At 39.9% G+C, this 23845-nt stretch overlaps 1 protein-coding gene across 1 annotated transcript; it reads left to right on the forward strand.

Moving 5' to 3' along the window:
* The first annotated feature begins 300 nt into the window (after nt 1-300).
* On the forward strand, nt 301-23689 carry stmn4 (stathmin-like 4). Its single transcript, XM_047388217.1, has 6 exons — nt 301-458; nt 8499-8561; nt 8757-8852; nt 9020-9225; nt 20010-20201; nt 22470-23689. The coding sequence occupies exons 2-6, from the start codon at nt 8549-8551 to the stop codon at nt 22527-22529; spliced, it is 567 nt and encodes a 188-aa protein (XP_047244173.1). The 5' UTR covers nt 301-458; nt 8499-8548; the 3' UTR covers nt 22530-23689.
* Nucleotides 23690-23845: the final 156 nt, after the last annotated feature.

Here is a 23845-nt window from a genome sequence, read left to right on the forward strand (position 1 = left end):
CTTTATTTACCATCTGCACCTAACTAATTTATATCTTCACATGCCTTCAAGCTCAGTCTCCTGCTGAGACAGACAGTAGCACACACACAAACACACTCACTGCTCCTTACCAATTTCTCACTACCTCCCTTCTGCTCAGTATACACACGTGCACGCACACATAGTCCCACCCTTCTGCACCATGCAATAAAACACTGACTCCAACACCCACCCTGCAGTACAACACAAAGAGCCGGCGACCCTCCTTCTGCTAACTACCTTCCCTACCCGATTGGCTGAGAGGTTTGGATGCTGGCAGTGTCACGGACCAATGAGGCGTCTCCAAGGTGATGTCATGGAAGCGGCATTGATGCTGTTGCTGATGCTGTTGCCCGGCGCCTGCATCCACAGAGTCAGACTGGGGTAACCACAGTCAGCCGTCCACTTCCAGCAGCAGAGACCACAGGAACAAAAGGGGGGTAAGTTTGCGGCACACGGCTGCACACATCTGTCTCAGCTGGCTCACTCTGGGTTCGTATAGTTAAGTTTGATCATATAACCGAGAGTCCGTGTTCTCGAGGGTGATGGCGGGATGCAGTGGGGTGAAGGGGAATAAATTAATCATGCAATGGATGGTGGGAGCAGAGACGGTAAGAAAGGGATAGAGCACCACTGTAACCTCTGTCATTTATTATTGATTCTACATGACTTTAAAATGCAGCCACCCTTTACAGAAAGGAGAGTGGGGGAGGAAAACGAGGGAGGGGTGCATGTGCTGCAAAGAAGCGTGCAAAAGACAGAAACAGACACAGCGACAGCATGCAGACAAAATTGAAAGGTGGTAAAAACAGTAAAAGTTCAGAACTGTCCAATACTCTATTCACTGTAGTAATAATTTAATACATGTCAAGAATCTCCATGTATTATTGTATGTCCAAAATATATTTATGCAAGCATAAAGCAAGAAAAAGCAGTTGACTGACTGACAATTAGTTTTATGACAATACATTATACTGGATGTGGCTGAGATGTTCTAAGAACTTGTGAACACATCTCCTGAAGTCATCCCATGACACAATCAAGGTAATAAAAGGTGATTCTGCCAGGTTTGGAACAGTGTCTTGATTTGCAGCAATACTATCGTATTAACTCGTGTTAATTGGACATAAAATAAAGCAGAAGACAAACTGGTAAGTAAAGTGAAACTTCTTTGAAGCTAAAGGCTGAAGATGATTAAAATCTGTGCTGAATGAGACAAGCATTATCAAATTTTCTTCTTTTTTTTTTTTTTTTCAATGAAAAAAATGTGTCTGTTCAAGTAGAATCTCAGCAAGAATGACCAAAGTATCTCTAAGGTTTTTCTCAGGATGTTAGACATTTTCTTTCAGCTTAAAGTCACAACTAAACAACCTCAAAGGCTGCCTTCAGAGAAATGTCACTGACTTCCATACATGGAGTACTATCAGCTATGAAGCTGCAGCAAAATCCACATTTGAATCTGGCGGGTGTGGTCTGGTCTTATAAGACACTGTCACTCAACAGATGACTGCTGATGTGTGTCACCATAGTTTCAGCCCAATGATGTTAGCTGAGGCTTGTGATTTTGCTCAGAGGATGTTACATTTTGGGTTAAAGGTAACATTTCCACATTGGTAATGGCATAGTGAAATAGATACTCCTCTCACCTGCAGCGGGCGTCTTCTCCATTGTTTTTAAATAAATAATTAAATGTGATATGCTGAACTTTAACATGTCAAATATTAAGACAACATTTGCTTTAGTGTTTATATGTATGTATGTATCTTTGGGTTGGAAAGCCAGATGTTTTGAGAGTAAGTAGATTGCATCCTGAGACAAAACATTTCCTGAATAAGATGTTACAACAAAGTTCAATGTGATGAAACTTCCTATCAGCATGTCTTTAAAGTTCCCCGGTGTGTGTCTTTGTAAGCTGTTCTCTTTCTCTGTGTCATCAACAACACACAGAGCGCCTTGACTCCAACAGGAAACAGCGCATTGATCTGCAACCTGGGTGGTGTCACAAGATTAGCTGCAGCTGTGTGTAAATGTGTGTGTGCATTCCAACAGTGCTGCAAAGCTCCACTTTTACTGCCTGATTAGTATGTGAGTAAGGGCTGTCCTTGTGTGTGTCTTTCCCACTGGGAGCCATGACAGGCAGGTCATGTAAGGGTGTGCCATGAAGCATATTTGCTCTCCTTGTTGGTGGTGTCTTTCCAGTACACGTCTCCTTCTACAAAGCGTTTTTTAAGGTCAAGCCAATTTGTCTTGTTTGGTTCAAATAGTAGAAGCAGAACAAATCAGCTAGCCTGACTTATTTAGTTGTACTGGGTTAGCTAACAGAGCTAAGCTAGCTGAGAAATATGCAAGTAGGTTAACAAAAAGTGTTCAAGTAACAGTTTCAGTCAGAACAGTGAAAGATTTTTACACAATCAGTAAGTTTTATTCAGAGCCTGACCAAGGTTGTATGGGGCCTTAGACAGAAACTGATTTAAAGGCCTGCCAAACAGAAACAGCCACTTCGCACTTTAATAATCCCAAAGGGAAATTATATCAGGACATTCATTAAATACTTTTTTGGACCTTTGATCAGTCCTTGTATTTTCGAACAGTAGAAGATCAAATGCAGTCCAGACTCATTAGAAAACTGTGAACTGGCTGTTTAGTTTGCACAGTTTGAAAGCACCCTAATGGATGCTGACTTTAGCATCAATGGTGGGTAACGGTTAGCCAGTCACAGTATTGTCAAAGTGCTTAAAATGCATTTGTCACTCATCATCATTCCCTTCTTCTACTGAATACATAAAAGGCTTCTAGATTAATGATTTAGAAGTAGTAGAGTCTTGATGTTTTCAGGGACCACTTGCAACACAGGAACTGTTTCCTTTTTAATTTCAAAATAAGAGCCTCAAACATAAACAATAGGGATTCGGGGATCATACTAATACCTTACGCATTTCACATAATGAAGTCACATGCCAGTGGTTAAGGCTAACAAACTCTTCTTTAATGAAAAATAGTTTAGCATTTTAATTCCGCTAGATTGCATAGCAGTTAGTGCGAATGATACGTGACCCCCAGCACATACACAAGCAGCAGAAACTATTAAACTTACATCAGTAGACTGTGGACATAGCTATGAGGATTATTGTTTTTATTTTTGCAACTAGTGCAACTGTCAGTTTGCCTGAATCCAAACCAGATTTACATTTTCAATGTAATTTGTCAATGAATTCCAAACTTTTTAATTTCAGTGAGGCAATAAAAAATAGGGTTTATTTAGGGATGTCTGAGTAAAGGGTGCTAAATTGGTCAGTGCCGTGGGTGAAAATATAAATTCTCTTGAGAGGCCTCCTGCTGCAATTGAGAGCCCTGAGCAACAGCTTATTTTACCTACGCCTCAGGTCGGCTCTGTTTAGGCTAAACCTCTCTAAGTTTAGCCTAGCATAATTGCTACTGCTACTAGTGCTTCCATTCCTGTTCTCACAACAGTAACAAAATGGACATTAAAAACACTTAATCTCGTTTTTTTACTTTAGAAATGGAAAACAAATAGTGAAACACATACTTACCAATTAACTAACACTTTCCCCTTAACCAGTGTTCTAACACTGAACCTAGTCTTTCATCAAGCCTTAACAAAAAACTGATATAACCTGATATAACCACAATGTTTTCTGTTAAATGTGATTTCAAATTTTCTCTTACTTCAGCGAGTTATTCCCCCAATTAAACAACTTGCTTGGAACAGATGGGCTCTTGCCAGACAGCTCATTTTTATTAAATTATGCCCATATCAGGAAGCACCAGTGTATCTCAACCTGTGGTGGAAAAGAGTCACTTGAAACTCATTGTTTTCCATGCTAAGATTTTGATTCTGCTGCATAACCACAAGATAAAAAAGCTTGTATGCAAATTACATTAGCTCCAAGAATCTAAGGAAACTTTATTATGCGTGCACTTATCCAAGAAAAGAGAAGGACGCAACTAGATTTTTCATTTTTATCAAGTAAGATTTTTGTCTTATAATGCTTTTCTTTTTCTATCATATTTGAAAAGAAGCAAGAGAAATAGCATGAAAGAGACAGATTTATTTTTTCCTTCAGATGTCCAAGCATGGATGGCGCCATCTGGCATTTTTAGCGACAAAGTAATAGCAGCCGGTTATGAAATCTGATCAGACAATTTGATGCTCTGCTACCTCTGTCTTCCTGCGCAAATTTTCATCCCGTTTTGAAATTGATGAAAAATTTACTAGAATCTTCTCACTTACTTGCATCTTTAGCTCTACAGCTACATCTCCTACTTGTCTTGTGCCTTTGATTCATTGATTCAGAACACAGCAGGCTGAGAAGAGGACATGTCCTCCTAACCCCCAGAAACTGGGATTTTGGGGCTTTACTGTGAAGACTGATGGGCATGGAGCAGTGCTGGATCAAGAGAAAGTAGAAAACAAGCTCTGATAATTGAACCTCATTGGCTAATACAAAAGCATTTTCTTAAAATATGTCTGACAGACTTCCCAAAGAAATGGTCATCTTGACATAATACCTACTGCAACTCTCCTAATTATTCACTAATCAAAAACTCAAAGTTGGTCCGAGAGTCTGCACCAAGGCTGCTTACCAAAACCAGTAAGGTCCAGTATCACCTCTCAATCACTAGGCTAGCCTTCAAACAAATGTGGTATTTAGTTCTAAAGTCCTCCTCTTCCTGTCGTAAGAGCCTTGAAAAATATGGATCCTAAACAGGCATGAGTCAGCTAATGGTATCAAGGTGTACTATTTTTGAGTCCAATTTACCATCCTCTTGAATCTGTTTGTTGCTGCTTTAAAAGTTTAATAAAATAGTTTCCTTTAGCCTCTGCCAAACATTTCTTGCGAGATGTCGTTGTGTCATAGAGAGTGGGCGTGACTCAGTAGCTTTGGGGTGATTATTATTCACAGAACTGTAATATAACTTGTAGCTTTTTTAGCTTGTAGAAAAAATTTGTAAAACCTGTAATATTAAAAATCAATTGTTTGTTTTTATGAATAATATCCACTAATACCCATATTATATTTATATATATTTATGCTTTATGAATCTGAAGTAATTATTAGTATATTAGTTCCTTTGTACTTTTACAGTATAGATGATTGGACCATGTAGAAAGATGAAGCGTAAAACATCTAGACTACTTCTAAAATGTTAGCCTACTCAACAACACAATATTCTACCCTGAAAAAACCAACATATAATGTGACTACAATAATTAACGTAGAAAATTTTAAATATCAAGGATCAAAAGTTCAGTTTTGCATGACTACCACTGAACTGTTATTCAAACAAAAAAAAAACTTTTACATTTGTTACCTAACAACCCTCTGTGTTATACTGATTTTACCACGAAGGCTACATGTAAACTTGAATTACATATGAATCACCATTAAGTCTACACATAACCCAGATATTGATGTAGATATTTCTTCTACGTTTAGATTATATTTAGACCGAGCAGTTTTGCCCACCTAAGTTCATTTCAAGATGTGACTCGGTTAATTAAAATATGGAGTTTCACATTCATTTGCTGTGCTTTAGTTCAATCATGTAGCTACACCAGTTAACATGCTCATAACTGAGACATTGGCAGCTTGATCCTTGAGCGTTTCATGTTTGTTATATAGTTTGTTGCTCTATCAAAATTTTGACATCTAATATACATCTGAAAACCTGATTTAGATCTAACATAGTTGTGAAAGGACAATTCAAACATTATTTAGATGTAATGCTCAATGGAACTTTCTAGTGCTCTGTGGAGCGCCATGGTGGTTTTGGGGTTTCTGTTCAGCTTGCATTTGTCTTGGGCTGACTCTAGTTAGATGTTATGCATTGTATGGTGCTCCTACAGTATTCCATCTTAAGCCCAACCCCCAGTACTAGGGGCAGAATTTAACTTTTGTTTTCTTCTACTTTCTTTACTGCAAGTTTCATTAGTTAAGCATAAACATATCTAGTATCCACAGAAATAGTAGAATCTTGGCTAGAAGCTGATATAAACCATTTCTACATACACCAAAAACAGTTAAAACTAAAGGCAGTTGAATCAAAATATAAACAAACTCCACAAAATGATGTAACCGCAAAACTCGTTCTCTCCACACGGCTTCTACACAGACAACCAGCGTGTCTGCTGTAAGCAGAGAGCTCACAGATTCCCAAAAATACATTTTATCGCAATCCACCCAAGTTTTAGTCAACCAGCAGCAAAGGAAGGCCAGAATTATCACTCCAATTTGAAAAAACGTAATTATTAAGATAAAGATTGTTTAGATAGAGTATGTCAATTCTCAAAACATTCAGCTAGAGTTAGTCAACTCCTGGCCGGGGGTCTTTCTGCATGGACTTTGCATGTTCTCCCCGTGCATGCGTGGATTTTCACCAGGTATTCTGGCTTCCTCCCACATTCCAAAAACATGACTGTTTGGTAAATTGGTCTCTCTACATTTCCCTTAGGTGTGCATGGTTGTGTGTCTGTGTTGCCCTGTGATGGATTGGCGACCCGCTTATCACTCTATGCCTCTTTAGCCCGGGGACTGCCACTCCCATTTTTCACTGATGACCTACCTCTGTGTGGGGCACATGGCTGCCTCGGAGGAAATGCCCCGTGTTTGTCTGCCTGGAGCTTGTCCTGCCTTATAGAGCCGAGTATTTGCTGCTTTTGGTTGTTGTGTGTTGCAGGCCTCCTACCGCTCTCTTCGCTCTAACAACAGGTTACTTTTACATCAATGTGGCCTGCCTAATTTGATGCTGGGTCCATTCTTGATTTAATAAAGTCAATCAGGAATTTAGTACTTTGTCTTGGCATATCCTTTTTGAAGAAAAGAACTGTTATGTTTTTGCTTTAGTCACACAAAATATTTTATATCATGAAGCAAATTTAAATGTCAGACAAAGATCACAGGAATAAAGACAAAATGCAGTTTTCAAAGAATAATTTTATTTAGTGAATACCTAGCCCTATGTGCCACTCTGTGAAAACTAGCAACAGTAATTTTACATAGCTGGGGAAGAATTTTGGCCCGCTCCTCTTTGCAGACTCATTATAATTCACCCACATTGTTTTCAAGCATGAAAGACCTTTTTAATGTGAATAGCATCAAATTTAGATCTGTAATTTGACTAGGCCACTTGAAAACTTTGGGACTTGCTTGCATGATTTGAATCATTGCCCTGCTGTATAATGCAAATGTATTTGGAGTTTATCATTACAAAGTGATGGCCAGACATTATGCTGTAAGATTTTCTGCCAGAGTGCAGAATTCATGACTTCATCATCATTTGTCCAAGCTTGTCAAGGTTCCAAAGAAGCCAAGCAGCCCCGCACCATTAAACTACCACCACCATGTGTGTCTGTCAGTTCTGAAATGCTGTGTGTTATATTTTCCCCAAAGTCTTGGGCATAACCCAAATGTATTTTGGTGAATGTGAGACGGGCTGGGTCGGCAGTTTTTCTGTCCTTGGCACTCTTCAACGAATACAGTGTTTTCCAGTGTCATGCTTGTTGCTAAATAATGAACACTAACAAAACTGAAGAAACAAAGGCCTGCAGTGCTTTAGACATTTCTGTTTTTTCTATGCACTCTTGGAGCAGTTTTTGTAGGTCTGCAACTCCTGCATTGTTCATGTTTTCTCCATTCTTAGAAAATGGCTCTCATTGTGATTTGTTTGAGTCCTAAAGCATTAGAAATGGCTATGTAACCTTTTCCACACAAATAAATGTCAGTGCCTTTAATGAGATGCTTTTTTAGAATCTTTCAGCCTACTTCAAGCTGTCAGACAAATTCTATTTAAGAGATTTTATATCACACATCTGGCAGTAATTCGGCAATGGTGTTTCTAGTGAAATTGTGCTCAGCTTTCCAGCAGATGGGGTTAATCACAGTTAATTTATAATTTAGCATGGTAAGTGTTTATGTTTTTGCATAGAACCAGTTTGGTTTGGATAGTTTGGTCTGAAACATTTTTGGGGTGTCGAAATAGGAAAAGGAAGAACTCTGTAACATGGGAAATACTTTTATACAACACTGTACATTAGGTTAGTACAGCAACATCATAACGATCTCACTTGCTAAAGAGGTCATCATAAAATTGATTGAGTTTTTGTCTTGTCATTTGTAAGATTCTTTCAGATTTGTAAGTTCTTTTATTTACAAGAAAATCATGTAAATGAAAGAACTACATATCATACATACTTACTAGACTGCCAGTTTGGCAAGTCTAAGATAAAGGAAGCAAACAGGCCAACAGAACTGAGGAAAAAATAGGGGACTAAGGCAAAACCAAAAACTGCACAGCACTAGAACAATGCAGAATGCAGAACCTTAAAGGGTTTGAGGTTTTACAGATGCTCTGTAGTTTAATCCTGTCCTCAGTTGCTCTATCTCAGATTCATCGTGTGACCTTTGAAGTTGCCTCATTAAAGCCTTCTTGTGTCTCTGTGCCTGCATGTGTCCTGGCAGAGTGACAGCGAGCTTTGGTTTCCCTGGAGAGTTACATCCGCAGTTACAAGATGACTCTAGCAGGTAAATGCGGTCGCAGCAGAAACTCATTTCACCTCACCGCTCCCTCACACTTATTCCATTTATTGTTCAGTATCAGAGATGTGCTGATCACTGGCAGTGTCACTGCAAATGAGCACCGCATCATCACTTCTCTAAATGCTTGCTCATAATTTAGTTTAAGTGAACCAATGTTTGTGTGTGTATCTGTGTCCTCAGCGTATAAAGAGAAAGTCAAAGAGCTCCCCCTGGTGTCTCTGTTTTGCGCCTGCCTGAACCCACAAACTGCAGAAACCACCAATTACAAAGCAGAAGGTACAAGTCATTTATTTCATAGTAATCTACAAACAAACAAAATAAATCAACCATTAATCCAGTCAGGATTTACTTTTTACTTATATGATCCAGTTTTGGTGGATAAACCAAAACATCCAGAAATGTTTATATCAATTATCCTAACAAAATGTTATCAAATACTAAAGATGCAGTGGACCTAGGCTGGTGCGTCATGAAAGATGTGGAGGTGATTGAGTTGAACAAGCGGACATCGGGCCAGGCCTTTGAGGTCATCCTGAAGCCTCCATCCTTTGATGGCCTGCCAGAACTCAACACCTCCATGCCTCAGCGCCGAGACCCGTCCCTGGAGGAGATCCAAAAGAAGCTGGAGGCTGCCGAGGAGAGACGAAAGGTGAGGGACAGAAGGGATAGCATCATAGCCATCTTAAAAACATTTCTGGGCCAGCCCTTGTCAGTAAGTTTGCGGAGGGGTTCTGTTAGCAGCTCACCTGCAGTAAACAAATTGTTTTTTCCAACCAATTCAGCCAAGTGGCCTAAAGATTTAGAGGGAGTCAATGTAGAACACACTGGTTTCACTAGAAAGGGCCAAAAAATAACGTCATATTTGACTTTTATAGATAGCACAAGTAATAAGAGGGTTGGATAGGATTTGGTTTGAGAATGTTTTTGTGATTTCTAACTTCCTTATTTTCTCTGTGATTATGAAAAGTAAAGCGTTATTTGAAAGGTTGTTAAATGGACATTATAAATACATTTAAATGTGAATTATTGTTTAAAAGTTTGTGAATGAAGCTATGTAATGCACACCAACTAAAACATGCTATAAAAATGATACAGTAGGTGACACGAGAACATTTGCCGCTTTGAATTTGACTTTATTTGTTTTCAAAATTCTGCCTCTAATGGAATCATATAAGTTTGATTGAGTCTGCAAATAAGAGGAGCTGAAGTTACTTAACTTGGAAAGCTGGCAATGGAGAAAACAATCCAGAGAATGGAAATGTTTGAAAAGAAGAGAGCAAGGACCACTCCTTAATATCTTAACGGGTGATTCTATACAGAAACAAGCTCCATACTGCAGCACAGCTAGCTAACCGCTAGTCTGACTGGGATTAAGACAAATGTTTACCTCTTCCATTCTAAAATAATTCCAGTCCCAAAGTTGTCATTGTGGTTCATGCAAATGTTATCCAGGAAACTTTTAAACTGCTGATAAATGACTTCACCTGCACAGGGAAGATAAGTAAAGAAGATTTCCTAAATCTTCTTTACTTATTTGAAAATACAAAAAAATGCCTTTAATGCTTCTGTGCATTCAGATGATTTTTCAATTCAATTCAGTTTTATTTATATAGCGCCAATTCACAACACATGTTGTCTCAAGGCACTTCACAAAGTCAGGTACATACATTCCAATTAGTCCTAACCATTGAACAGTGCAGTAAGAGTTAGTTATTTATTCAAATTGGATAAAACGTAAGGAAACCCAGCAGATTGCATCCAGTCAGTGACTTGCAGCATTCACTCCTCCTGGATGAACATGTAGAGACAGTGGACAGTCACTGGCATTGACTTTGCAGCAATCCCTCATACTGAGCATGCATGTAGTGACAGTGGAGAGGAAAAACTCCCTTTTAACAGGAAGAAACCTCCAGCAGAACCAGGCTCAGTGTGAGCGGCCATCTGCCACGACTGACTGGGGGTTTGAGAGAACAGAGCAGAGACACAAAGAGAACAAAGAAGCACTGATCCAGGAGTACTTTCTATGGGAAGGAAAAGTAAATATTAATGGATGTAGCTCCTTTAGTCGTTTCACCTAGAAAGAAAGAACAGATAAACTCTGAGCCAGTTTTCAAGGTTAGAGTCTGAAAGAGAGCACATAGAGTTAGTCACAGTAAAGCTCAGTCAATCGCCATGTCTAGGAGAGAGAAAGGGTTAAACACTGAAAGACAGGGCTATGTGGATCATCGGTAGAGGGTGAGCATTAAGTTGTTGCCAGCAGAAGCTCGGACGATTCCCCTCTCCAGAAAGGTGTCACAGGTAGACACAGAGTCAGGCCAAGTGTAGCTTCTAGGAAGAGAAAAGAGAGAACAAGGTTACAAGCTGAAACTAGAAACCTGCAAGCAGCTTTGAAGGCCCTTGCACCCCTCAGCGCAACTCGGGCTGTTGAGCAACCGCAGGAGCCTGGCATCACCTCATACACGCCACCGACGATGACACTGCTTCACTTCAACACGTCGCCAGTAGATGGCACTTTGAGCAACATGTCGTATGATCTTCGGTCATGCAAAGTTTCAGTCTGGCAAAAAGCATTCAAAATTTGGAGTAAATCGGACCTTCCAGATGGAAGCTGCACTCACTTGTTTGTTTGTGGGTGGGGCTAAAACGACATCATCAATTGACTGTGTCAACATGTCCATCATTAAGTCATGATCATGTATACTACATTTGAAATGGATCCGAGGACGTATGAGGGAGATATAGCCCTTGAAGTGTCCTTGGGGGCGCTGTTGATCTAAATTTAAATGTAATCCAATAGAGCTGTTTGGGGGCTGACAAAGATCAAGCATATTCAGTTTTGAGTGAATCGGACCATGCATGTGTAATTTAGAGCCAAACATATGGCCATGGCGTGACATCAGAATTCGCCACGCCATCATATTCACAGCCTCCAGCTAAAGCAGTAAGTACTGTCGACTGTCTAAGAGCATCATGTTATCTGTTATATGTTGACAGTTTCACATTGATTAGGTGAAGAACATCAAACATTGAGTCTGTAAAGGAAAACGTGATACTTCCTGTTCTGAGGGTGCGGGGCATCGATGATGTCAGCATCTGATCAGTGAATATTGTTGAGGCCTAGAGGCAGATAAATCCCAGAAGGTTTCATGTGTCTGTGACTCTCCTTGTAGGAGCTATGTCAATTTAGTCTTTTATGGCGAGAAGTCATATTTTGAGGCGTGGCCACTCCCACATGCTTTCATGTATCAAAAAGCTTTTGATAACTCTTAATCCCCAATCCCTTAAGAGTATACTGAGTGATTTTGATGTCTGTAAGTCAAAAGCTGTAGGAGGAGTTCGCTCAGATATGCGTGCTAGAAACGGTCAAAACTGGGTCAAAATGGCAATTTCAATTCAAAATGGCCGACTTCCTGTTGGGTTTGGACCAATGCTCCAATAGAGTTTTTTGTAGGTCCTGAGAAGTTACATATGTGTACCAAATTTCAGATTCCTCGGTCAAAGCATGGCTTGGGGCTGATTTTTTCTAATTTCGTAGGGGGCGCTGTGGACGAATTAGGCCACGCCCACCGAATATGTCATCAGATCTCTGTTGAGGACTGGACAAGGATCAATCACATTGAATTTGGTGCAGATCAGATGATCTATGTGGAAATTAGAGGCAAACGTATGGCCATGGCGTGACATCTGACTTCGCGGCGCCGCCACGGCCACGCCCTTTTATGAAAAGTTACTGTGCTTCAAGCGAAGTTAGACCCACTAGTTATCTGTCTTCTGACAGATTCAAGTTGATTGGGTGAAGAGGGTCAGAGAGGCACCTTTCCAAGTGAAAAAAGTGACTTCCGGAGGGGGCGTGGCTTTGATGATGTCAGCATATGACCCCATAGGATTGTCGGGAAGCCGAAGGCCCTCCTTCATGCCAACTTTGGTGTGATTTGTATTTTTTTTTTGGGAACGTTATTGCAATTTTTCACTTTCGGCGCAAACGCCAAGTTTGTGGCCCGGCCACGCCCCCTAAACATGGCCAAAAACTCACGATTTTGATAACTTTTAATCCCCCATCCCTTAACTGCATGTTGACCAAATATAAACCCGATAGCTCAAAATCCCTAGGAGGAGTTTGTTAAAGTTCGAGGTGAGTAAAAGTGAAAAACGGGCAAAAATCGGCCTTTGACCCAAAATGGCCGACTTCCTGTGCATTTTAGGGCATACCCCCAGGAGACTTTTTTTATTGTTTTGAAGTGCTCTAGCATTGTGCCAAATTTCAGATCTCTACGACTTACGGTTCGGGCTATCTCACGTTTGGGGGCGTGGCTAAGTGGTTAGGCCACGCCCACTGATGACGCCATTAAGGATCTAGAATTTTCGTTGGGGGACAATTTTGTGTAAAAGCGTGTGCATCTAGGGGCTTGGCAAAGTCCCCATATTGCCCCGCAAAGACGCAACGGAAAAAAGAATAAGAATTCGAGCGATTACAATAGGCCCTTGCAGTTTTCCTGCTCGGGCCTAATAACAGCAAATAATGCAAAATTGGAGAGTAGTGTCAGAATGTAGCGAAGAGGGTGAAAGTGGTCATTATGTCCTCCAGCAGCCTAAGCCTATAGCAGCATAACTACACAGATAGTTTCAGTTCAAATTATTTAGTTAAACGGCGCTTATTTACAACAATGTCATCACAAGGCACCCCACAAATGGTCCCACTGATGGTCATTGTTATACTAAAAACCACAATGATTGGGATACCTCCCTCTGTCAGACTGATCATAACCATTGGAAAAGAGAAGGGGTCACACAGGTAGCAGAAATGGAGGGTGTGTTTGCACCTCTACCATAACTGAGCTGGTTTAGGCTAAACCTGACTCCCCCTTACTCCAACCAACAGGGAGGGAGGAAGGCTCCCTCCCTGATAACCTAAGCCACTCTAACTATAAGCTTTATCAAAAAGGAAAGTTTTAAGCCTAGCCTTAAAAGTAGACAGGGTGTCTGCCTCACGGACCAAAACTGGGAGGGGAGCCTGATAACTAAAGGATCTGCCTCCCATTCTACTTCTAGAGACTCTAGAAACCACCAGTAAACCTGCAGTCTGAGAACGAAGTGCTCTGTTAGGAACATATGGAACAATCAGATCTCTGATGTATGATGGAGCTAAATCATTAAGGGCTTTATATGTGAGGAGGAGAATTTTAAGTTCTCTTCTGGATTTAACAGGAAGCCAATGAAGGGAAGCTAAAATAGGAGAAATATGATCTCTCTTTTTAATTTTCATCAGAACTCTTGCTGAAGCATTTTGAATCAGCTGAAGTCTTTTAACTGCATTTTGTGGACATCCTGATAGTAAAGAATTACAATAGTCCAGCCTTGAAGTAACAAATGCATGGACTAGTTTTTCAGCGTCACTCCTGGACAGGATATTTCTAATTTTGGCAATCTTCCGGAGATGAAAGAAGGAAATCCTAGAAACCTGTTTAATATGGGATTTAAATGGCATGTCCTGGTCAAAAGTAACACCAAGGTTTTTTACTTTATTACCGGAGGTCAATTTAATGCCATCCAGGTTAAGTGATTGACTAAGCAGTTTCTTTTTTAAAGACTCCGGTCCAAAGACGACAACTTCTGTCTTGTCTGAATTTAGAAGCAAAAAATTTAGTCATCCAAGTTTTTATATCTTCAAGACATGCTTGCAGTCTGTCTAACTGGTTGGGTTCACCAGGATTTATGGATAAGTAAAGCTGAGTATCATCAGCGTAACAGTGGAAATTTATCCTATGTTGCCTGATAATTTGACCTATTGGAAGCATATACAGGTCCTTCTCAAAATATTAGCATATTGTGATGAAGTTCATTATTTTCCATAATGTCATGATGAAAATTTAACATTCATATATTTTAGATTCATTGCACACTAACTGAAATATTTCAGGTCTTTTATTGTCTTAATACGGATGATTTTGGCATACAGCTCATGAAAACCCAAAATTCCTATCTCACAAAATTAGCATATTTCATCCGACCAATAAAAGAAAAGTGTTTTTAATACAAAAAAACGTCAACCTTCAAATAATCATGTACAGTTATGCACTCAATACTTGGTCGGGAATCCTTTTGCAGAAATGACTGCTTCAATGCGGCGTGGCATGGAGGCAATCAGCCTGTGGCACTGAGGTCTTATGGAGGTCCAGGATGCTTCGATAGCGGCCTTTAGCTCATCCAGAGTGTTGGGTCTTGAGTCTCTCAACGTTCTCTTCACAATATCCCACAGATTCTCTATGGGGTTCAGGTCAGGGGAGTTGGCAGGCCAATTGAGCACAGTGATACCATGGTCAGTAAACCATTTACCAGTGGTTTTGGCATTGTGAGCAGGTGCCAGGTCGTGCTGAAAAATGAAATCTTCATCTCCATAAAGCTTTTCAGCAGATGGAAGCATGAAGTGCTCCACAATCTCCTGATAGCTAGCTGCATTGACCCTGCCCTTGATAAAACACAGTGGACCAACACCAGCAGCTGACACGGCACCCCAGACCATCACTGACTGTGGGTACTTGACACTGGACTTCTGGCATTTTGGCATTTCCTTCTCCCCAGTCTTCCTCCAGACTCTGGCACCTTGATTTCCGAATGACATGCAGAATTTGCTTTCATCCGAAAAAAGTACTTTGGACCACTGAGCAACAGTCCAGTGCTGCTTCTCTGTAGCCCAGGACTGGGGAATGCGGCACCTGTAGCCCATTTCCTGCACACGCCTGTGCACGGTGGCTCTGGATGTTTCTACTCCAGACTCAGTCCACTGGTTCCGCAGGTCCCCCAAGGTCTGGAATCAGCCCTTCTCCACAATATTCCTCAGGGTCCGGTCACCTCTTCTCATTGTGCAGCGTTTTCTGCCACACTTTTTCCTTCCCACAGACTTCCCACTGAGGTGCCTTGATACAGCACTTTGGGAACAGCCTATTCGTTCAGAAATGTCTTTCTGTTTCTTACCCTCTTGCTTGAGGGTGTCAATAGTGGCCTTCTGGACAGCAGTCAGGTCGGCAGTCTTACCCATGATTGGGGTTTTGAGTGATGAACCAGGCTGGGAGTTTTAAAGGCCTCAGGAATCTTTTGCAGGTGTTTAGAGTTAACTCGTTGATTCAGATGATTAGGTTCATAGCTCGTTTAGAGACCCTTTTAATGATATGCTAATTTTGTGAGATAGGAATTTTGGGTTTTCATGAGCTGTATGCCAAAATCATCCGTATTAAGACAATAAAAGACCTGAAATATTTCAGTTAGTGTGCAATGAATCTAAAATATATGAATGTTAAATTTTCATCATGACATTATGGAAAAATAATGAACTTTATCACAATATGCTAATTTTTTGAGAAGGACCTGTATATAGTAAAGAGAATTGGCCCAAGTACTGAACCATGTGGTACTCCACAATTAACCCTGGAGTTTAAAGATGATTTATCATTTACATGAACAAAGTGAAATCTATCAGACAAATAAGATTTAAACCAGCCTAGTGCTGTTCCCCTGATCCCTACATCATATTCCAGCCTTTTTAAGAGAATATTGTGATCGACTGTATCAAATGCAGCACTGAGATCTAACAGAACCAGAACAGACACAAGTCCATTATCTGAGGCCATAAGAATATCATTAGTGACTTTCAGCAGAGCTGTTTCAGTGCTATGATGAGCTCTGAAACCTGACTGAAACTCTTCAAACAGGTCATTGCTATATAAATGCTCACACATTTGATTAGCAACTATTTTCTCAAGAATTTTAGATAAGAATGGAAGATTGGATATAGGTCTGTAATTTTTCAAGTCATCTCGATCAAGCGAAGGTTTCTTAAGTAAAGGTTTAATTACAGCTAACTTAAAAGCCTGTGGTACATATCCATTTACTAAAGATAGATTAATCATATCTAAAACAGGGCTGGTAATCAGAGGAAACACTTCCTTAAATAATTTGGTTGGGATTGGGTCTAACATACAAGTTGAAGGTTTAGATGAAGCTAATATTTCTGATAACTCAGGAAGCTCCACAGAATCAAAACAGTCCAAACACAAATCAGGTTCTGCAGTTATTTCCAATGTTGTCTCACTTGGTGAGGATGAAGTAATCATCTTCGGGAGTATGTCATAGATTTTATTTTTAATAGAATCAATTTTATTTAAGAAGAATCCCATAAAGTCATGACTGCTGAGAGCTAAGGGAATGGATGGCTCAACAGAGCTATGACTCTGTGTAAGTTTAGCAACTGTACTAAAGAGAAACCTAGGATTATTCTTGTTCTCTTCTATTAATGATGAGAAATAAGCTGTTCTGGCTTGGTGAAGTGTCTTTTTATACAACAGTAGGCTATTTTTCCAGATTAAGTAGGAATCCTCTAGGTGTGTAGAGCGCCATTTTCTCTCCAAATTTCTAACATTGTGCTTTAAAGTACACAGATCTAAATTAAACCAGGGAGCTAGCCTCCTATGAATGATTACCTTAATTTTCAAGTGGGCTGCATTGTCTAATGCATCACGCATTGATGAAGAAACACTATGAACAAAAGAATCAATTTGTGAAGGGGCAGAAACAGAATTTTTGACCTCCACTGTGCATTTCAGTGATAATGAGGAAATTAAAAGTGGGACGGATTCTTTAAAGGTTGTTACAGCATCGTCTGATAATGATCTACTGTAATGAAATTTTCTTTCAGGTGTGGAGTACTCGGTTAAATTAAACTCAAAGGTTATTAAGAAATGGTCAGACAGGACAGGGTTATGAGAAAATATTGTTATGTCTTTACACTCAATGCCATATGTCAGCACAAGGTCCAGACAATGAAGACAAAGGTGGGTAGGTTTGTTAATGTTTTGAGCAAAGCCAATTGAGTCTAAGATAGCATTAAACACTATATTTAGGCTATCACTTTCAGTGTCAACATGAATGTTAAAATCCCCCACTATAATAACTTTATCTGTATTTAAAACTAAATCAGGTAAAAGGTCTGAAAACTGATCTAAAAATTGAGAGTAAGGGCCTGGTGGACGGTACAAAACAACAAACAGAAGTGGTTTTAGTGCTTTGCAATTTGGATGAGGAAAACTAAGGATTAAATATTCAAAAGAGTTGTAGCTATTAATTGGTCTGGGACTAATCAATAAATCGGACTGAAAGATGGTTGCTACTCCTCCTCCTCGCCCAGTATTTTGAGGAATGTAAAAATTTAAATAATTAGTAGGAGTTGACTCATTTATAGTAACAATCTTCTTGCTGCAGCCAGGTTTCTGTGAGGCAAAATAAATCAATCTGATTGTCACGAATCATGTCACTAACTAGCAAAGTCTTTGAAGAGAGAGGTCTTATGTTCAGTAGGCCACATTTAATTGTTTTATTTTTCTTTGCGGTCTGAGTTGTTTATTTTTATGAGATTTTCCTGATTTCCTCCTTTTAGATTATTTTTCAATCTATTAAATTTTGGCCGTGGGCGAGACACTGTCTTAATAGGGTAATGGGTGGGTAGCAGTACGGAAGCTGCAGAGAGGAGTGTTAAACTACGACCCTGCTTCCTGGTCTGAACCCTGGGTTGTCAAGAGTTTTGGAGAACTAATAATTTTTTCCAGATTCCTAGAAAGAAGAGCTGCTCCATCCAAAGTGGGATGGATGCCGTCTCTCCGGATCAGACCAGGTTTTCCCCAAAATGTTCGCCAGTTATCAACGTAACCCACATTATTTTCTGGACACCACCTAGACAGCCAGTGGTTGAATGACAGCATGCGGCTAAACATGTCGTCACTGGTCAGATCGGGGAGGGGACCAGAGAAAATGACGGAGTCCGACATTGTTTTGGCAAATTTACACACCGAAGCAACACTAACTTTGGTGACCTCCGATTGACGTAACCGGGTGTCATTACCGCCAGCGTGAATAACAATGTTACTGTATTTACGCTTATCCTTAGCGAGCAGTTCAAGGTAGGATTTGATGTCGCCCCTTCTGGCCCCTGGCAGACATTTGACTATGGTTGCTGGTGTCTCTAGTGCCACGTTTCTGACTACGGAGCTGCCAATTACCAGAGTTGGCTTCTCAGCGGGTGTGTCGCTAAGCGGGGAAAATGTGTTAGAAACGCAGACGGGTTGGTGGTGACCTGTGGGCTGGGATCTAGGACTATGCTTTCTACGTACCGTCACCCAGCTGCCCTTAGGCCCCGGCAGCGCGGGCTCTGCTGGAGGACTGCTACGGGGAGCTACCCTCAGTGGCTCCACGCTGCCTAAGGGGCCTTGGCTATCTGTTGGTTTTTCAACAGCGCGGAGCCGGGCCTCCAATTCCAACACCCTCGCCTCCAAAGCTACAAAAATGCTACATTTATTACACGTACCATTATCATTAAAGGAGGCAGAGGAGTAACTGAACATCTGACACAGAGAGCAGGAGAGAGGAGGAGACTCAGAGAGAGAAACAGTAGCCATGGTGGAGCTAAAGCTAACGCTAAGCTAGCGACCCCTTACCACCACTAGAAAAACCGTGTTAGACACGGAGAGTCCCCAAACGTTAAATACAGCAACAGAAAGTTTTAACGTGCTTATGTATTAGAACAAGTAAGAGATATCACAGTAGAGAGAAATCAGATCAAACGAGAGAGCCTTCACACACCAAACAATTCACCAAGTGCAACAGCGAAAACAGGAAGTGACGTTACCCCAAATTCCATGATTTTTAAATCATGCATGAAAATATTAGTGGTCTGAGTTATTCTAAACTGATAACAGACTAATTGAATCACAGTTCGTGATAAGTGAAAGCTTTATTTGGGGACTTGCTGTTTTTTTAAATAGTATTTTTAAAATCTTATTTCGTCTTGTGTCTCATCTCATCTCTGGAACTAATTGTATTGTCTGCAGACTGTTCATCTTCTGTTTTGCAGTATGCATTTAAAACTGGAAAGTCATTGTTACAGACAGCAACCAGCAATGGTTGTTGTGGCAACCAACCATCGACTTATTTGTGAATAACTATCTAATGCAAAAAGGATGGTGGTCCAATTTTGTTTCGGCCAAACTTTGATTTAGCTGTCGGCTCTAACACTAATCTCTGTTTCATTCTAATGAAGACGCTAAGAGAATGAAATCCTGCATTACCCCACCTTGAAAAATCTGGATTATTCTGTTAACCGTGGCTATTTGTAGCTCAATCAAACAGATGTGCAGGAGTGAGTGAACAGGAAGCTGAAAGCAGAGTGGGAATGTGGAGGGGGTACAAAAACATCCATGTGAGGACACAAGCACAATGTTTCATTTTTACAAGCAAAAGGGGGTGAAGGAAATGTTCTTGTCCAAAGATTTGGTTTGTACATTGCATCAGGAAAAGACAAAGAACACAACATTAATCTAACAAAAACCTTAAAAAATACCTGAAGCAGACGCATCAAAGGGAAAATTACTGTCCTCTGTCTCCCCCTAGTGCCAGGAAGCTGAACTGCTGAAGCACTTGGCAGAGAAAAGGGAACACGAGCGTGAGGTGATCCAGAAGGCCTTTGAAGAAAACAACAACTTTATCAAGCATGCTAAGGAGAAGCTGGAGCAGAAAATGGAGGCCAACAAAGAGAACAGGGAGGCCCTTCTAACAGCTATGCTTGAGAGGCTGCAGGAAAAGGTACAACCCAGCTGACTCTTGGTCTTTCCCTCTAGAAATACTTGCAAACAGATTCAAACCCCTAACTGGCAATCTGTATTTCATTTCTGAATAAACTCCTTTCTCATGAACCAATTCCTAAGAATTGTCAAGCATTCTTGGTGGATTTATAAAAAGAGAAAGAGAGGGAAAACAAGATCATAGCAGGGCCAGATGGATCATGTTTTCCACTGTGAGGCTTGAATATTTCTGTAAAGCCAGGAGCCTGTTCTTGTTTAAATTTTACCGAGGCTGTTCAGTTGTTTACACTTAAAAATATATGGAGTCATTTTACTTAACATATTTTCTGCTAATTGTTCTCCAGTGGTTGCTGTTCTGACTAATCTGAGTTTCAAATGAAAAGGTGTTTCCTGAATATTTCCTGAATCAATTAGTTTAATGACTTTCTAACCGTAAGTTGGAATTGATGCCAGTCATGCCTGCATATAATTCTAAGAATAGCATCTGTAACCCATAATAAATCTGTCAATAACACATATTTTTTTTCTGGACTTAATTAACAATTCCAACTTATCACATAAAGAATGTTGGACTCAAAAAAGGTTGTACCTCATTTTCTTGTTTACTAAATTATATATATTTTAATTAAAAACAGTAACTTTAAAGAAATGCCCATAGTTACATCAAGAGCCAGTTTACCACTTGTTAACCAAGAAAAGCCTCTAACACCCACAACCATGTGGTTTCGAGATCGGTGGGAAAGTGCTGAGTTGGCCTAAATGACTAAGCAGTAGTCACAAATATCTAGCTGCTGCAGCTCTGATCAACATTAACAGTTACTTAAAAAGTGTACTCAAGGACCTTTTGCATTTTTCTTTCTTTAGTCACTGTGACAAGTAGCATTCGAAATTAATAACTCTCCACCAAATGAGATGAGATGGGAGGTTACAGTTCTGCAAGACTGCTGGCAGCTCATTTTCAGCCTGCAGAATTATAGTACCTTGCAGAACTTTTAATACCCCTGGAACTTCAGAGATCTATTTAGCATTTTACTGAAATATTATAATAAACCAACACAATGTAGTGCATAACTGGGAAGTCCAAGAAAAATTATGCAAGATGTAATTTCAATAAGCACCCACAACGTATGGCATGCATATTTGTTCAGCTCCCTTTGGGGCTGGTTAGGACTTGGACAATGGAATGGCAAGTTCAGGAAAATGTTAGTTTCTCTCCATACCATTATACATGTAGGCCAAAAAGTTCCACTTGGGCCTCATCTCACCATGACACCACCACATGGCTTGTGGAAAACTGTAAACTTCTTGAGGTTTTCTGTCAACAATGGCTTTATAGAGTGCATGAATAATAGCTGTCCTGTAGGCAGATTCACCCGCTAGAGCTGTGGATTTCTGCAGTTAACACGGCCCTTATGGCTGCTTCTCTGATTAATGCTCTCCTTGCTCAGCCTGGTAATTTAGAGTGACAGCGCTGTCTTAGATAGTTGGCAGCTGTACCATACTCTTTCCATTTTCAGATGACGGATTGAACAGGGCTTTGTTCCATTGTTCCAAGCTGCGGATATTGTTTGATATCCCAATGCTGCTTTAAACTTCTCCCCAACTTTCTCCCTGACCTGTCTGCTGTGTTCCTTGGTCTTTATCATGCTGTTTGTTCTTTAATGTTCTCTAACAAACCTATGAGGCCAGAAACAAAACAGCTGTATTTGCACTGAGATTAATTACACACAGAGTGTATTTACTAATTTGATGAATGGTGAAGGCGATTGGTTGCACAGGAGTTTATTTTGAGGTGTCAGAGTAAGGAGGGGTTGAATGCAAATTAATGTCAAAGATACTAAATTACACAGAGACAGACTCCTTTTACTAAGCAGCACACCTCTAATAGCAATCTGTTGTTTTAGATTTTATTTAGGGTATTAGAGTAAGAGGGATTTAATACAAATGTAAGACACACTTTTCAAATTTGAAAAACCTTGTTATAATTTACTTCTACCTCACAATTGTGCAATCTATCACATAAAACCCTAGTAAAATACCTTGTTTGTGGTCATGATCAAATGTGAAAAAGTTGAATCAGGTATGAATGTTGTTGAATAATTTCCAAATGTAAATACAACCCTAAAGCAGATTTGCCATTCAGTTTTAAAATGATCCAGAGGCTTGATCCATAATCATCAATAAGGTCTGACTCATTACTGCCAATCAATTCATGAATGTTGCTGACTCTCCTGTTTTCCCTCGCTCCGTGTCTGTGTTTGTCTGGCAGGATAAACATGCAGAGGAAGTGAGGAAGAACAAGGAGATGAAGGAGGAGGCATGCCGATAGATCCAACAGAGCCAGAAAAGAAAGACAAAAGTGAAGGGAATCAAAACAGTGCAAAAAAACGATGAACAAAGGACTTAACAGTGACTTGAGTGAGATTCAAAGAAAAGCTTTTACATTTGATGTGTGCTATAAGACGTCTTATGCTGTACAAAGTTTAGCTAATGCTTGATGTGTATTTCTTTCTCTAATGGAAGCTGGATATGGGAAGGCTGGTGGGGTGGGTGATCTAGCTCTTACTTCCTAATTGTTTCTGTCAGAAAGCAGAAAAAGAAAATTGCCTGAGTTAAATTCTTCTGCCGAGTTTATTTTCTCTCATCACTGAATGTTTATTTGGCAGCAACACAGACAGAAAAACACAGATAATTTCCAATAAGATTACAACTCTGGAAACCACAGCTGTAATTTGAATTGTTAGCTTAGTAAAAATGAAATGAGGTTCTGCAAACTGAACTTGGAAAGAACATCTTTGTTCCACCACAACACGAAGAAAACCAAAAGCTGTTTGTGGTTAAGACTCACCAAACAAATCAAGAGTATGAAATGAATGTTTTTGCTTTTGTTTGCTCCAACAGGTTTTGTGGAATAAGGGGTAAAAACAAGCTGAAAAAGTGAAGGGTTTATCTGCTGTCTTCTGCTATTTTCAGGTTCTGTGAAAGTTTCGTTGTAGTGTAGTATTAGATTGTTAACATTTACTTGAGTCTTTTTGATTTAGAGCATTGATTGCACACTTTTTTTATTAAGCACAACTTAAAAGCACATAGACACACAAGAGTTATCATATCAGTCAAATAAAATCTAACCAGGAAAAGGTGAATCCCCGATCAGCCTCAGTTCATGACCTGTTACCATTCTATGACTTAAATGGCTAACCAGCAGGCTCTGTTTCTCTTGGCTTGCATCATTGTGCTTTGATTGTTTCTTTGTAATTTTGAAGGGAACTGAAAGCGAAAAGAAAATGCAGAACATTAAAATGTGCCCGAACATTTGAGTCATACTGACTTTATCCTGGCTTGTCTTAAATTATCTAAATGTTTGTACTGTAACCCGGGAGGGAACAGGGGGTTCTGGACTTGCTGTAACTGTGTGTTGCTGTGTATCTCAAAGAGTGGACTCATTGTATTCACTTGGCATGATTAGTAAAGAAAAACAGCTCAATTAAATTCATGGTTTTGGTCTATTCATTTCTTTATCAACTATAAATATCTGGCTGATTAGTTTTGATTTATCAGAAATGGAGCCCAAAATATAATTTTTTTGTAGATTATTACAAGAAATCTGAACTTCCATCAAACATAAGCAGAATTTGCTATGAATCA

This window comes from Girardinichthys multiradiatus, chromosome 15 (genome assembly GCF_021462225.1).
Source record: "Girardinichthys multiradiatus isolate DD_20200921_A chromosome 15, DD_fGirMul_XY1, whole genome shotgun sequence".
NCBI lineage: Eukaryota > Metazoa > Chordata > Actinopteri > Cyprinodontiformes > Goodeidae > Girardinichthys > Girardinichthys multiradiatus.

Coding starts and splice junctions, on each gene's coding strand:
- stmn4 (XM_047388217.1), top strand. Junction 8,853..9,019: donor CACCAATTACAAAGCAGAAG/GTACAAGTCATT, acceptor CAAATACTAAAG/ATGCAGTGGACCTAGGCTGG. Junction 9,226..20,009: donor CTGCCGAGGAGAGACGAAAG/GTGAGGGACAGA, acceptor GTCTCCCCCTAG/TGCCAGGAAGCTGAACTGCT.